Source organism: Doryrhamphus excisus, linkage group LG2 (genome assembly GCF_037039965.1).
Source record: "Doryrhamphus excisus strain RoL-2023G ecotype Guam linkage group LG2, RoL_Dexc_Guam_v1.1, whole genome shotgun sequence".
Taxonomy (NCBI): Eukaryota; Metazoa; Chordata; class Actinopteri; order Syngnathiformes; family Syngnathidae; genus Doryrhamphus; species Doryrhamphus excisus.
The window spans coordinates 7,911,535-7,926,609 of NC_136358.1; the positions used below are offsets into that span (position 1 = coordinate 7,911,535).

The 15,075-nt window shown below is 45.1% G+C and overlaps 2 protein-coding genes and 2 long non-coding RNA genes across 5 annotated transcripts; 2 read left to right on the forward strand and 2 right to left on the reverse strand.

Annotated features, from left to right (window-relative positions):
* Window positions 1–1,101: 1,101 nt before the first annotated feature.
* Window positions 1,102–11,015, reverse strand: pik3c3 (phosphatidylinositol 3-kinase, catalytic subunit type 3). Of its 2 annotated transcripts, none has more exons than XM_078796991.1 (25): window positions 10,650–11,015; window positions 10,262–10,450; window positions 10,051–10,194; window positions 9,848–9,977; window positions 8,692–8,778; window positions 8,533–8,628; window positions 7,071–7,142; window positions 6,899–7,003; window positions 6,720–6,812; window positions 6,465–6,650; window positions 6,274–6,380; window positions 5,942–6,023; window positions 4,522–4,589; window positions 4,346–4,451; window positions 4,020–4,136; window positions 3,818–3,949; window positions 3,615–3,743; window positions 3,473–3,542; window positions 3,342–3,406; window positions 2,685–2,769; window positions 2,536–2,610; window positions 2,301–2,469; window positions 2,143–2,233; window positions 1,950–2,075; window positions 1,102–1,274 (listed from the first exon to the last, which is right to left on the reverse strand). In XM_078796991.1, exons 1-25 carry the CDS (start codon window positions 10,712–10,714, stop codon window positions 1,260–1,262), a joined length of 2,604 nt encoding a protein of 867 aa, XP_078653117.1. In that variant the 5' UTR covers window positions 10,715–11,015; the 3' UTR covers window positions 1,102–1,259. The 2 variants fall into 2 exon arrangements, with proteins under 2 accessions (XP_078653117.1, XP_057922899.1); XM_058066916.2 differs by having other exon boundaries at window positions 6,274–6,404.
* Window positions 1,944–4,374, forward strand: LOC144901839 (uncharacterized). The gene is made up of 3 exons (XR_013629931.1): window positions 1,944–2,252; window positions 4,055–4,167; window positions 4,303–4,374. It is a non-coding gene; the product is annotated as an uncharacterized LOC144901839 (long non-coding RNA).
* On the forward strand, window positions 5,940–11,864 carry LOC131125405 (uncharacterized). The gene is made up of 4 exons (XR_013629929.1): window positions 5,940–6,049; window positions 6,458–6,681; window positions 8,720–8,802; window positions 11,542–11,864. It is a non-coding gene; the product is annotated as an uncharacterized LOC131125405 (long non-coding RNA).
* A 774-nt stretch (window positions 11,865–12,638) lies between these two features.
* rgp1 (GP1 homolog, RAB6A GEF complex partner 1) lies at window positions 12,639–14,976 on the reverse strand. The gene is made up of 9 exons (XM_058066941.2): window positions 14,732–14,976; window positions 14,456–14,571; window positions 14,252–14,385; window positions 14,098–14,181; window positions 13,856–14,005; window positions 13,645–13,791; window positions 13,452–13,579; window positions 13,201–13,378; window positions 12,639–13,133 (listed from the first exon to the last, which is right to left on the reverse strand). Exons 2-9 carry the CDS (start codon window positions 14,569–14,571, stop codon window positions 12,910–12,912), a joined length of 1,161 nt encoding a protein of 386 aa, XP_057922924.1. The 5' UTR covers window positions 14,732–14,976; the 3' UTR covers window positions 12,639–12,909.
* Between the last annotated feature and the right edge of the window lie 99 nt (window positions 14,977–15,075).

The window sequence follows — 15,075 nt, forward strand, 5'->3', positions numbered from 1 at the left end:
GGCAGTCATTAAAATATGTTAATGGTTAGAGCCGACATTTTCACTCGACGTAATCGCTGCGTCAACTAACGTGACACGGATATGACGCCATATTGGACAGAACCCAACCGAACTGTTGCGAAAATAATACCCCAGTTGAAAAAGTTATATCTATTGTTTGCGTCAGAGGTGTTTAAAGTGTGAGACGCGTCTGCAAGCACTTCAGGTATGCTCAGAGTAGAGCAGAAAAGTAGGTTACCACATAAAACGCAATTAAAAGATGTAGTTGCGCTCTTGGTCCACCAGATGGCGACAAATATGTCGTTCAGTAATGACAATTATGAGCAATTACTGCATGTTTTTCCCCCCACTTTCGGCTCTTCGCGGTCAAAGGTCGCCGCAGCTAGTCAATCGCATTGGGTCGAGTTGGACCTAGTGGCCGGGGAGAGGGAAGTCTGGGCTTCCTTGCTTAGGCTGCTGCACCCGCGACCCAACCTCGGATAAGTGGTAGAAGATGATGGATGGACAGTAGTGCGCCACCGAGCTTATGCTTCATGCACTAACTCAGGCGGAAGATAAAGTAGTTCCCATCAAGTGCGTATCAATTAGACATGATTGCAATCATTCACTGTGTTCTTGTAGTGCTACTATTTTTACAATCTACTGCAAAAACACTCTTCGTGCTCTGCTGTTTTTTAAGGACTCAATGTTACAGTTTCAAACCCCCACCCCCACCACTATTTATGTGATGGTAGTGGCTTTTGGTTGTGTGGTCCAAACCATCAGTTTTATAAACAAGAACTTATGACCCTCGGCTTAACCATGACTCCATTTCAAGAACAGAACGTCTTTTGCTGCTGTTGCACTCTTTCCGCCACATTGGGGAACCTTTGAGGGGGGTTTCATGTGTCCCCTTTTACATTTTCCAGAGTCCACAAAGGCCTGGACATGGATTTTGGGGGCTATTTTTAGACTTTTAGTGTTGAAGCAGTAACATTTTTCACCCCCTGTGTAGATGTGGAACAACCCACATGGTCCTTAATGCTCAATGAATAAAGAGTACACACACCGCATTCACTGTTATGGTGTGTGATTCACGCTGCCTTGCCAAAATAACAAAGATGAAATCATTACATTTTATTCAGTCATACATATACAGGAGCAAATTTTTAAAAAAATGCGTGTCGATGTCCTTGTTAGTCATCTTGCAGTTTGGTCGGTCATGCATTCTTGGCCTTTTCCAGCAGTTTCTGTCTTTGTTTCCGGGCCATCGTTCCAGCTCACCTGCGCCAGTACTGAGCACACCATGTGACATATTATAACATCGGCTTGTGATGACAATGTTAGCTATGTTGCCATGGCATTTTGAGATATGATGAGCTTTATCTACCACTGCATGTACTTTAAAATGTTACTCGACTGTTGGTGTGAAACTTGTGCATGTTGCTCGTGTTGTGTTTTTTTTTTGTCTCAGCTGCTATTTTTTTCTTGAACTTCGAAGCCTCTGGTTTATACAGCACCGTGACCAACTTATGGCTAAATTCTAATCGCATGACATCTCCTTTACTTCAGAACTACTATGGATTGTTTAAGTCAGGAAACAATAGCTCGGTTGCTATAGCTTGGTTGGTTGGTTTGGTCACACATGTCGGTATATAAATCTTGCATGACAACATAACAGTCGGACTCACTAAAGCACTAACAGCACTAAATTCAGCACACAGCAACTTAATACTATAAATGTGTTTATACAAACATGTCCTGATATGACTTTAAGATAAAAAAATAAGATTTTTTTAAAGTTTCCCTTTAGGCATTGCTGCTGAGCAACACATTTATTGGGGTGCTGCAATGACATCTAGTGGACAGAAGCAGGATCGCAGCCATTTTCTATGCTTTCTATGCCCTCCTATATCCTTTCAGCCATAGCAACATTGGTTCTGCACGATATGTTCTTCTTAAGTTCTTACCTGAGCAAACTTGTGTATCTGTTCAACCACGGCGGCAAACAAGGCACCCACACTCTCGTCAATCAGACTCTGCATGTAATGGACGGCCTCCTCGTCCGACAGGTCCAGTCTGAACTTGTCCTGCACCTGTACAGGTCATGTTTTTGTGGGTTAGGATTATTATCATAGTGTTTCACAGGAAAATGCCTTTTACCTTCTTAACAGTCTTGTCTGGCTCCAAGGCAATGTCGGGAATATTGGCATCCACCATGAGGGAGAAGAGGTTGAGGATCAGGTTGGAGTACCTGAGCGAGCACAAAGAGTGTGAGTACTTCTTTAAAAAAAAAGTACATCAAAGTGATGGTTTGAGACCTCCTGAGGTGCAGGAAGGCGGTGTAACACTGTTTCCGGAACTCCTGGTACTGCTCGCTCTGCATGCCTCCCATGCCTTCCACCATCTCCTTGCTTAGCTTCATGGGTGGCGGCAGAGGTTTGGGATCTCGACCCAAAATGTAGCCAAAGTCTATGTGGAAGAGCTTCCCTGGAAGAAGAAGAGTGAAGAAGTTGTTGCAAAAAGGGGGGGGGGTGTACAGTGTTTTAGTCTCACCAGTCTTGGTGAGGAGCAGATTATCCAGGTGTCTGTCTCCGACTCCCAGGATGTACGTGATGACGCAGTAACCAGCTGGAGGACATCAAAACAACCGTCATTATTACTGAACATGCTTTCCTCTTCTGGTGCTTTCTCGCCAGACTCACCGCAGCTCTTCACGTAGGTGTCCATCACTTCTGAGCTGATGCCGTATGGCCCTTTTTCACTTGGAGCATGCTTCCTGAAGAAGCTCTGATAATGAAATGAAACAAGTTTCACATAGTTTTGACAGCGGGGTACACCCTGGACTGGTCGCCAGCCAATCACAGGGCACATATAGACAAACAACCATTCACACTCACATTCATACCTATGGACAATTTGGAGTTGCCAATTAACATAGCATGTTTTTGGAATGTGGAAGTAATCTGGAATACCAGGAGAATTATCTTCCAATACAATATATCCCAGCCTATCCCAGCTGTCTTCGGGCGAGAGGCGGGGTACACCCTGGACTGGTCGCCAGCCAATAGCCAATCACAGGGCACATATAGACAAACAACCATTCACACTCACTTTCATACCTATTTACAATTTGGAGTCACCAATTAACCTAGCATATTTTTGGAATGTGGGAGGAAACCGGAGTACCCAGAGAAAACCCACGCATGCGCGGGGAGAACATGCAAACTCCACACAGAGATGGCTGAGGGTGGAATCGAACCCTGGTCCTCCTAGCTGTGAGGTCTGCGCGCTAACCACTCTCCCGCTGTGCCGCCCTAGCACCTCTTAATTAGTACATATTGGATGTGTGCAGTGCTGACCTGGATGTTGCCTTCAGTGGCCAGTACCTCAGCAACTGGAACAGACTGGACAAACTGCATAAACCCTGAAAAAAAAACTCAAGAAATGAGCCACCAATGAGCTAAATGAAAGTCATTTTGTAACACATTACCATGCTTGGTGCTGGTGGCTAATACTTTGTATGGCGTCAACTTCAGGTCCAGGTTCTCCTTCCTCAACAGCTAAATAGAACATAATTATCTACACGGATAACATAACAATACAGCGAATACTATAAGACACGGTTAGCATACTTTGTCCATGAGTGAGATGATTTGGAGGATGAGCTGATCTTGTCTCAAATCGTCACCGTGCTTGAAGATGACCGGGTACATGGCGCCATCCTCCGTTTTAAAGATCAGCTTGGCCGGCATGAGAGCGCTCTGACATGCACAGAAATGTAAACAAATGTACTGAATGTCTTTGAACTGGGCCTGCCGGGGCTGGTTTCTACAACCTTAAAGAGCGTCGCCGTCTCGGGTACGATTCCTCTTATCTTAATCTGAGGCTCCAGAGGAAGAGGAATAGGCTCAATTTCGGAGAGGTACACTTTCTCGTTGTCCGCCAGCAGCGCCTGCAGCCTCTCAGTCTACATGACCACACACATATAGATGCTAACGTGAACAAAATGTTGAGGATATTGACAGAATCATGTATACCTTCTTCTTGCGATTGCCACTCTCTCTCTGCACAGCCTTCATCAGCTGCACCAGACGATCCACAAAGGTCTGCTGGGTGGCTAGGAGCGAACGCATCACCCTCACGCACTTGTCTCCCTGAAGAAAAGACGGAGAGTGGATATCAGGGGTAAAGGAGGAAGCCGTTTTCTCTGCTCTGCCGTATTTACCATTTATTTATTGAAAAGGAACATTGAACAAATTCATGAAAATTTCAATGTAAATATGCCAGAATTAACACAAATGCTACTTGACCTGTTGGCAGGTCAAAGGAAGAAACAGGAAAAGACTGGACAGAAGAACAGAACCTTAAGCAGAGCCTGGCTGAACCTCCTCATGACGTTCAGGTACATCTCATGCGTCTTGGGATCTCTCTGGAGTGTGTCCTGGTCCTCACACTCCACTATGACGTACCTGAGAAAGACTGACAGATGAGCCTCTCTCATAAAAGAGAAAAGAAGGCAGGCAGATGTACAGTACGTACCAGTACAAGTAGTTGGCCAGGGTTGAGTTCTTGCAAGCACGCAAGATGAGAAACGTGCACAGGTCCTGCTGCAGATAAACACACACAATAATGTTGTTTTAATGATGCTATGTACATATTATTAGCCCATGGCTATGTCATGTCAATGGCAGGGTTTGTTGTCTTTTGTATGATGTCGTGCTGGGTCAAAAAACACGCCGTCAAGTACTACTACTGAGGGGGGGGGGCTAACTTTCAAATTTGTATATACCGCCCTCTTGCATGGGTTAGCGTATGTCTGTTGTCAGCTAATGATAGTGAGTTGGCAAAGTTTAGCTACTGTAATGCTAATAATATATGGCATAGAGAATATACTACACAACACCTGAGTTCAATTCCCCCCTCGGCCATCTCTGTGTGGAGTTTGCATGTTCTCCCTGTGCATGCGTGGGTTTTCTCCAGTTTCCTCCCACATTCCAAAAACATGCTAGGTTAATTGACGACTCCAAATTGTCCATAGGTATGAATGTGAGTGTGAATGGTTGTTTTTCTTGGCTGGCCACCAGTCCAGGGTGTACACCGCCTCTCGCCCGAAGACAGCTGGGATAGGCTCCAGCATGCCCTCGACCATTGTGAGGATAAGCGGTAGAAAATGAATGAATGAAACACACAACAGGCATGTCTGTGTGTATGTCCACACATGACGGACATGTACATCCGCAACTTTAATAGCTGTGGCTGTAGGCAAGCCGCGGATGTCGATTTATTAGTTAACTTTTTCAGATGGCGGTAGCTGCATTTGAAGTGTCATGGGTGGTCAGCACCCAGCCTCCCTCTGCATGCACTTTAAAATGTTCATTTATTCATTCATTTTCTACAGCTTTTAATCACGAGGGTCTCGGGGGTGCTGGAGCCTATCCCAGCTGTCTTCGGGCAAGAGACGGGGTACACCCTGGACTGGTCGCCAGCCAATCACAGGGCACATATAGACAAACAACCATTCACACTCACATTCATACCTATGGACAATTTGGAGTCGCCAATTAACCTAGCATGTTTTTGGAATGTGGGAGGAAACCGGAGTACCCGGAGAAAACCCACGCATGCACGGGGAGAACATGCAAACTCCACACAGAGATGGCCGAGGGTGGAATCGAACCCTGGTCTCCTAGCTGTGAGGTCTGCGCCCTAACCACTCGACTGCCCCTTTAAAATGTTGAAAAAAATTAAATCAATAAATCAGGCTGTCATTTGTTTACAATGAACTTGTCAGGGCTATTAATGCTGGCTGTGGCCAAAGAGAGTTTTCCTTCCAATCCAAATCATATGACATATACTGCATATACGTATAAGAGCATCTCTGCGGTTTAGGTAAATAATAAAGAAATACCCAAATAGACAAGAAACAAGTATTTGAGTACTGTGATAATGTCCCGTTTACCTCCAGGTTCTCGCTGTCTGCCCCTTCCTTGCCTTTCTGTGTGGCGGCTGGGGGTCCAGATGTGGCTGTGAGGATCTGGGAACTACACAAGCAATAACAGAGAAACAGGTGAGGTAAAGCTGGGCCTGTGCGATCCTGGCTGTCGGCACGTGGTGCTAATCCAGAAAAATCAGAATACGCAAGCGCCTCGGCGTCAGCGTGTGCAAAAGAAAAATAATCACAAAGTAGCATTCACCACCCAAGGAGCATTCCTGAGTTAAATTTAGATGGGGGTGTCTGAACAGCACAGCAGCTGCTAACAGCATCACAACATCCAACATCCAAGTGCTGACCTGTCCAGTGTGGAGTCGTCTGAAAGTCCCTGGCTGTCTCTTTTGCTGCCTGGCTCCAGGCCTCCTTGAATATCACTGAAGTTCTCATACTTGAGCGCCTGCACCAGCTGCAGCAGATACATCAGCAGGTCCTGCAAAGCATGTTAAATTTATGAAACCCCTCTTGTTTTTCCTCTTCGCTCAGGATTTACCTCGTCATCCGCCTGTTGCAGCCGTGCCACGGCGTAGCGGCGCACTGTCGGGTTGGTGAACTGTGATGACAGCAGCTCCAGTGAGTCCTCCACATCCATGGGCCTCCACTTGCCCAGAAGCTCCAGTGCCTGCTTGGCCTCCTGGGGCAAGTCCCAGTTCACACACTTGAGGAACTTTGTCAGAGCCTGCAGCCACAAGAGGAATGTTCACACGACGGTAAATACAGACAGACGAAGATTGAATGTGCTGCAAACCTTTTCCTGCATCGTGAGGTAGTATCTGAACTTCCACACCAGGTCCTGCTCCTCAGAGCTCAGCAGTTTAGTGGGGGGGTAGCTCACAATGATCTGTGGATACATGGACACACACACGAGAGACATGCAAGGTGTGTCTCATCATTTGAGTTGATGAATACACATAAACCCGGTCTGACGTTGAGCTGGTCACGTGTAGCAGCGTTGGGCTTCAGGTCATGATCAGAGGGTCCACTGCGGAGGCTGCGGGCCAGTTTGTGATGCTTGCTCTCCACCAGGTTCTCCTGTGGAAAAAGACAAATATGAAATCTGGCACTTGACTAGAAAGAAACATGCATGTGTCCTGCTCACCATCCCCATCTGTGGGTCAGGAACCTTAACAATTTCACAGCTAGTGTGCAAGGTCGGCACGTCATCTCCATCCTGAAACAAACAATCCCTTCATCTGCCTCTTTAAAGTGGACATCTCAGAAATGTACATACACTCATCATGGGAATTCAGGTCAGATCAATTATTCATCTGACCTCAAAAATTAGTAAGACGGCACGGCGGACGAGTGGTTAGCACGCAGACCTCACAGCTAGGAGACCAGGGTTCAATTCCACCCTCGGCCATCTCTGTGTGGAGTTTGCATGTTCTCCCCGTGCATGCGTGGGTTTTCTCCGGGTACTCCGGTTTCCTCCCACATTCCAAAAACATGCTAGGTTAATTGGCCACTCCAAATTGTCCATAGGTATGAATGTGAGTGTGAATGGTTGTTTGTCTATATGTGCCCTGTGATTGGCTGGCCACCAGTCCAGGGTGTACTCCGACTCTCGCCCGAAGACAGCTGGGATAGGCTCCAGCACCCCCGCGACCCTCGTGAGGAAAAGCGGTATAAAATTAATGAATGAATGAAGTTTGAAGTAATTAAAATTTTTCTCAATTTGCCTCAGAATTATACACAGGATCACATATATACATACACCCCCGCTATTGTCTCTCAGCAAGTTTCAACTTGACCAGCCACTTCTTGCAGCCATCAACACGCTTCTGGCTGGATATTTGACCACTCAATTTTTAGAGTTCATTTAAAAGATTCAACCGTCTATACCTGCTGATTTGGGGTGTATGCTATCAAAGACAATAACTTAATAGAACATTCTGGAACCTACATCACCACTTGGATGGAGGTGACTGTTTGTATAGTACATCAAAAATGCCAACAGCCAACAGAAGTTCAGCCTCCATCACCATGAGGATTGCTGCAGCTACTGCCAAAAACAGCAAGAGAAGGCAACTGGCTGCAATCTGCCTTCCCTCCAGGACTTATACGCCACGTGTAGGTAAGATTGTTGCAGACACCTCCCACCCTGGGCGCAACCTTTTTCAATTCCTCCCTTGGGACAGGAGGCGGAGGTCCAAGACCCCCACCGACCTCCAATTCCTCTAGAGCGGGGGTCACCCATGCAGTGCTCGCTGTTGTTTGGGTTGAAACAAGCTATCAAGATAAATGGCTCTTGTGCATTTTTAATTTTAAGTTTAAGAAAAAAAACTGCACTTCATGTTGCACCCCTACGTTTGCACCCTGCTCTGAAACTGCATAATCATCAATATATCAGATTCTGATTTGAACCTGTATGGATCTTTTTGAGCCTGTGTAAATAGAATTAATGAATAAATAAGCACCCAAATCATTGAAGAAGTACATTGTATTACCGTTGCAGCCTGGAAAAAGAGCCATGACAGGCCAAAATTACATAAGACATTCAAGCCCATGATGCAAAATGTAAACGTCTGGCTGTACTTAAAACTAAAAAATTGTGAACTCACCTTTTCATAGTAGACAATGCTGTACTCTTTGTCATTTGTTTTAACTCGAGGAAACTCCACCATGAGATACATGAAGTTGGAGCTGCGTTTCTCACTCTAGCAAAAAAAAAAAAAACAACTTAGAATCTATCATGTTTAGTGACCAATGAATCATCTAACCTCGTTGATCATCTCGATCTCTCTGAAGGTTAAGCGGTCCAGCCAGTCCACCTTCACCATGTGACCCTGCCGATGGGCCTTGGTCAGCTGTGTGGAAACAAGACCACTGAGGTGAGTCGGCACAACAACAACAACAACAACAACAACAACAACAACACTGCGGCCGCATCGGAACATGCACACATGAAGTTAGTGTGACTGTCGCTCCTTGTTTGCACACGCGCTGCCATGAGCTGGCATCCCTTCCACATGATGTGATTACTGGTTAGTCAAATCAGTGAGAATGCTGCATAGCAGGGGTGTCCAAAGTGCAGCCCGGGGGCCATTTGCGCTCATGGCACTTTAAAAAAAATGGCGGCAAAGGGAGCAAAAAGGTAGAAATTAATAAGAAAAACAATGCCCATTGTGGCTTAATAGTGGAACCTGCTGATGTTGCCAACCCATCTATATGATCAAGCCCCAGCTCACAACCATACACGGGACAGTAATTTCACCGCTACAATATAAAATGAAAACAGAAGAATCAGAATAGAAATGTACAAAAACAAATATCAACAAACTGCTGTAGGCTAATAATGTATTATCGCCCATCTCTCTGGCCAAAGTCACAGCTTAACGTCACAGACTAACTAGCCTGAGGAACGTAGAGATAAGCAGATTCCACTGTATAACATCTCAGTATATCTACACTGGATTGGTTTTAGCCCCTTCACAAAATTGCCCTGGTATCCTCTCATTTGGGCAAGTTTGGGCACCCCTGCTTTTTATGTAACCAGAAGGTGTGTAAATATCTTCTTCCTCATGCACACGCGCTCATGAAGTCCACTCGAGGGCACCAGCAGTGTCTCTCTACATTGCAGGCTAACACCAGAGTCAAAATGTATATGTAAACACTAACATCTGGCACAGGGACAATGTACGAGCATGTTATTAAGCGTGGTGCCAATGGTAGAATATTTGCAAATACATTTTGTACAGATCTTGTACACACGGTCTCCTCCACTTGTACTCACATCACTGAGTACCTCCAGGTCAGGGCCCTGGAACAGATGAGGCTTTAGTGCCGCATAATTGTTCTAACCCATTTCTGATGATTATTTATTATTCCACTCCAACACCTTTTGTCTTTTTGTGATTGGGTCGTTCTAACAAATACCTTAGCCAGTCTTCCCATCTGATCCTCTGTCAAACTGCTGCTGGTGCGTCCTGGTGTGCTGGTGGCCTCCGCGCCATCGCCCTCCACACCGGGCCAAACCTTTAGGTCGTGCATGCCTTGTCGGAACATTCTGAAGCGACACAAAAGTATTGACAAATTAAGAGGAAATACTAGTGTTATTATACAGTACTATACACACTCACCCGTATTTGCCAAAAAGGGTGACAGTGGTGCCCCCAACCGGGACGGCTCTCCCAGGCCCAAAGCTGTCCCACACTGTGAGGACCACCTGCGCACTTTGGGGGAGGTCTGGGTACTTGACTGGCAGCCGCAGCCACTCATTCCAGCTGTAAAACAACATGTCAACATTTACGTTGAGCAGAGATCTAACGATGACAAACGTGGGGAACTCACTTCCAGCGAGTGCTAAAGGCCTTGTAGGAGGTGCGGACGGGCAGGGCCAGAGGTTTGCCCTCGGCGAACACCTGGCAGGTGACGTAGAGGTCCGAGCAGTTCTCTTGATAGAGGCCGGAGAAACGCAGCATGGGGTCTTCCAGAAGGGCTTTGTAGCTATTCTGCTCTCGCTTGCCTTCTAAACTGCCTCTGGCGGAGGAGAGGACAGGAAATGAGACCTTTCTTACATGTCAAGCTTTATATTTTTTTCAGAAATATGAAATAGTAGTTATATATATATATTTCTAGGCAGACAATTCATTCAAACTAGCATCACGTGACTAAAAGAGCAAGCCATTCCGAATTCACTGGAGAGTCTCAGAGTGAACATTTAAGATAATAAATTTACATTTTGAGTTGAACGTTGATGTCCAAATCACAGCTGTAAACATAATTAAACTTATCCGTGTCCATTTTCCTCCTGGATTTCGACAAAAAAATTACATATAAACGCCGATCGCTCCGTCTGGTGAAGACTTAGGAGTCGTTTGTTTAGTTACAAGGCCTCCAATCGGAACATCGCGACGACTAATATACACAGACCATTATGATACTATGCATATATGGCTACACACGGATTAAAAACACTACTTTAAGGTTATGTACTGGCGGCATATGTAATTTTTACAGCCGTCTGTGGTACATGAGTTGATGTTTTTGCTGGCTACATAACAAACCAGCAGAGCCCGAGATCGGCCATCAGACAAAAGTAGTCGCTGACCGATGCAGCTATTTAAGAAAAACAGCGCAAGAACGACCATCGATGAGTCGAAGATACATTACAGTGACTGATGAAAGGTAAGCAGGAAGTTGTGTAAAAGGGGCGGGGCTTGAAGTTATTTAAAGGGCACTACATGTCAGGAGAACTTCATTTTAGTGTCAACGTTTTGAGGAGTTGTCTCTACAAATATGAGTTATAAAGTGATAGGAACGTTAAATTAAATAAACATAAGATTTTATTTATTGTTTAATTAGGGGCAGTGCATATTAAATAACATTTGCCACAAATTGAGCTGTAAATATGATTATAGCATATCCACCAATGTCTGTTCGAAAATGGCGAATAGGTCAGTTAATGTGTCAGTACTAAAGGATATTAGTAAAACATAAGTATAATAAAAATAAATCAAGTACTTTCATGCTTGTCCATGAAAATACCCAACAATTAAGTTTGCAGAAGGATGGTTGTGTGTGAGAGCAAAGTTTAGTTTCTATTAACAATGAACTACTTCTTGTTACAGGGGGTGATGTCATCCTCATGGGGGTCAGCTCTGGCAAAACCTACTGCGGAACATCTGCCATGCAAAAACATTCATTTGTCTATCAGTGCTATCAGACTAAGACCTTTGTTAATGCTTGATTGACAGCAGCCTGGACTAAAAAGCACGGTGAGCCACTGAATGTTGGTGAATCACAAATAACTTTCCTTCTTTTTCCCTTCCCTTGGTCATGACATTCATGTGTTGATGCCAAGACCCCTCTAGTGGGGGGGTTGGGGGCTGAAACATCTGGACTTATAAATAGGCCTGCAATTGGAAAAAGGACAAGCAGAAGTGAAGGACGATGGAGGTTTTTGGACTGAACTGGGTGCTCAAGGTGGCCGGGTGTCTTCTCCTGTGGACATGTGGCTCTCCGGCTGCCCCCATGGAGTGTCACTTCAACTCTAAAGGTGATTGTTTTCCAAATATCTTTTGAAATACATAAATGTTTAACTTTCATTATCACTGCTTTCAGCACTGTGTGTGTTTGAGGGGCGACATTATGCACTCGGTGAAACGTGGATGGACAACACCTGCATGCAGTGCACCTGTCTACAGCCAATGGGTGTTGGCTGCTGTGCCATGTGAGTGCACACTCGGAAAGTCAGAAGAAAAACACAAAACATTCTCACATTCAAATCATCACTAGGGTACAACGACCCGTGGATTTCCCCGCATGGTGTGAGGTGCGAGTGGAGCCGGTCACCTGCAAACTGTCCCTTGTCCTCGCTGCTGACAGACGCCTGCCCTGCGTCCCGGGCGAGCACATAAGGGACCCCAGTCATGGATCACAGAACCAGCTGGAGGCATAGCACCACCATCTACCTGACCTCTTTGAACACCACACTACAAAGTCAGTGATCATCTTTATTTCATTTAAATAATGCTTCATAATAGACAATGAATGGAATATTTGTGTAATACACAATGCTCCGCATTTTGGAAAATCTGATACTGTCATACATAAAAAAACCCTTGCAATCATCCTTGTAAATAGCAAAACTGTGCATACAGTAATATATTAACAGTTTTTTCTTCCATTGCCGACTTACAGTATGCCAAAAAACAAACATCACATAAAGAGTTAATCACACTTTTAATCACCAAGTATTTACAAACAATGTTAACCTGGAATGGGAAAAGAATTGTGTTATTGAGATTTTTAATTAAAAAAGTTCAACCAAATGTATACATATGTGCTTGTTTTTCTGTCAGTATCTTCATCCTACAAAATATATAAGCTTTCGATGACAAATTAAAAAGACAAAAGGATAAAAATGTTACACTGTACATGATAACGGATATAATATGACATCAGCAGCGCCATTTTCTGGTGTGAGACGGTGGAAGTCAAATGTTGATGCTGTTGCTTCCTGTGAACTGTGACTCATAAGATGCCAGGGCGGGGTTGGTGAGCAGGATCTTGATAGGCAGGTCCCAGCTGAAGGTATCCACTTCAATATGCTCCGCCCCGGCCCACACTGTCACCTTTGACTCATTCTGGAGCACAGCAGCCGGCTCCACGGGCTCCCGGGCTGTGACGAATTCAAAGTGCAGGCGCCACCTCAGCGTCACTGTTGCAAAAATATTAAGATTTTATTTCACTGGGATGTCACTTGGGTTGTATGATCGGCGACTAACCGATGTCTGTGCTGAAGCCTGGCGTGACGTTGAGGGGGACAGGCAGGGAGAAGTGGCTGGATGCTGTGTGCAGACATGATTCCAGATGCCGTCCGTGTCCTGTCACACTGAGAGCCTGGCCGGGGCGCCTCTGGTACATCTGCTGTATCTCCTCCTCACTTTGGAGGCTCACCGAATACTGAAAAACAAAGAGAAATATGGCGTCATGAACACTTTATGTAGCAATACACCTAACCTGCACTCAACGGTACCTGTAAGCAAGGAATGTCGCCTTCTGAGAAGTTAAATGTGCCGATGATGTCTTCTCCAAGTCTGTAAACAGTCTTGAAGATGCAGAACTTTGCCACTTTTCCTCGAACATTAGTGATATTAAACATGTCTGGAGAACAAGCATACTATTAATACTGCTAATGTTGCGTTGAACAAGCAGGGCCAGCAACTCACGTGGGCAGCGTCTTGACGTGGAGACCATGAGCATGTCCAGTGCTCTCTCCAAAGGCCGAGCATCCCTGCGACTTGCTTCCTCTTCCTCCAGGAAGGGATTAGATGGGGAAACTTCATCTTCCTGAGTGAATGATGGTTCTGGCATGCCTACATATAAAGAAATTAAGATTATACACTAGGAAAGATCACCATAAGTCCCAAATGGTCTCACCCTGCAGAACCAAAACTCTAAAGGGAACTCTGAGGAGTTTAATGGGAGAGTTAACTCTCTGACAGCCGATGGTGAGCTTGTAGACATACTTCACCGCCTGACCACGAAAGCTGGGAGGGCCGTCGACTGGTACAACCTCACTGTATGAATCTGTAACAGGAAGTGGGCAACAAATGTAAATAATAAACATTGTGGCGGTAATGTGTTTTGCTTTTGTCATTTATTCCCATATGTAAACACACAGGTTTTGCTCTCTCCTGGATCCAGACAGAGGTCACAGAATAAGATCTTCGGTGGAGTGTCCAAAACACATTGCCCTCGCTCGCCTGGTGAAGACAAATTAGACAATGTCAGTGTTAATCGGAATGTCTTCATTCCCACTTTTAAAACACTGACCTCTGCTTGGAATGAGGACTGTGTCACTCTCGGCCTGAACATCCTGCTTGTTGTCCTGGCTTGGGAGGGTCACTCGGCTCTCACTGGCATGGAACTGGCAGTGAATCTGGGCGCTGGCCCACGCCAACATCTCACTAGGACACAGTCAACAAAACAAATCACAAAACATTACCTCAATGACTAAATACTTACATGCAACTATACCTGCTTGCAGAGGTAGAAAAGTGTGACATGGGGTTCCTGAAAGTAATTAGACACTCCATTAGCTCCCCGGCCAGAAACACAGGGCCCCGTGCCATGGAGGCCACCACTTCGATCATCTGGAGGTGGGAAAACAACGTAATTAACGATCACATTGAAAACAAGGAGTAGAATTCAACATAATAAAAACAGCTAGTTGCTACTTGCTACTGAGTCTGTGCACAGAGCTATGCTAAACTTGCTAAAGGCTGCTTAGTCAAATAAAGTAATAACACATACCTTGTCCCAAAGAGTCTGCGAAGGTTCTGACGTTTAACCTAGTTATTTAAATACATTAACGTGCGAACTGGCCTTGTTTTCTTCCGAACCTACCATAGCTTGGCTACTTAGCTAGCGGTCCGACACAGTAAACAAAGTGTGCTTAGAAAGGACGACTGTAGTGGAACTGTGGGAAAAATACTTCGAAGAGAAAAAGCAACAAATACCAATTAATACAATAGCGTTTTAAAATACAAATGTGTTAAACTTCAGAGTAGTATTTTAATGCAATTAAATTGCATTTGAAAAGTTTAATAGTAAAAAAAGACGAGTTCCGGCTTTGCAGCGCTACTTTTCGGTTGGCC

Coding starts and splice junctions, on each gene's coding strand:
- pik3c3 (XM_058066916.2), bottom strand. CDS start 10,714: ATGGACACGGATAAGTTTAATTATGTTTACAGCTGTGATTTGGACATC. Junction 9,978..10,050: donor ACCCTTTTTGGCAAATACGG/GTGAGTGTGTAT, acceptor GTGTCGCTTCAG/AATGTTCCGACAAGGCATGC. Junction 4,452..4,521: donor CTGGCCAACTACTTGTACTG/GTACGTACTGTA, acceptor AGTCTTTCTCAG/GTACGTCATAGTGGAGTGTG.
- rgp1 (XM_058066941.2), bottom strand. CDS start 14,571: ATGATCGAAGTGGTGGCCTCCATGGCACGGGGCCCTGTGTTTCTGGCC. Junction 14,006..14,097: donor TCCAGGAGAGAGCAAAACCT/GTGTGTTTACAT, acceptor TTCCTGTTACAG/ATTCATACAGTGAGGTTGTA. Junction 13,134..13,200: donor AGGCTTCAGCACAGACATCG/GTTAGTCGCCGA, acceptor TTTTTGCAACAG/TGACGCTGAGGTGGCGCCTG.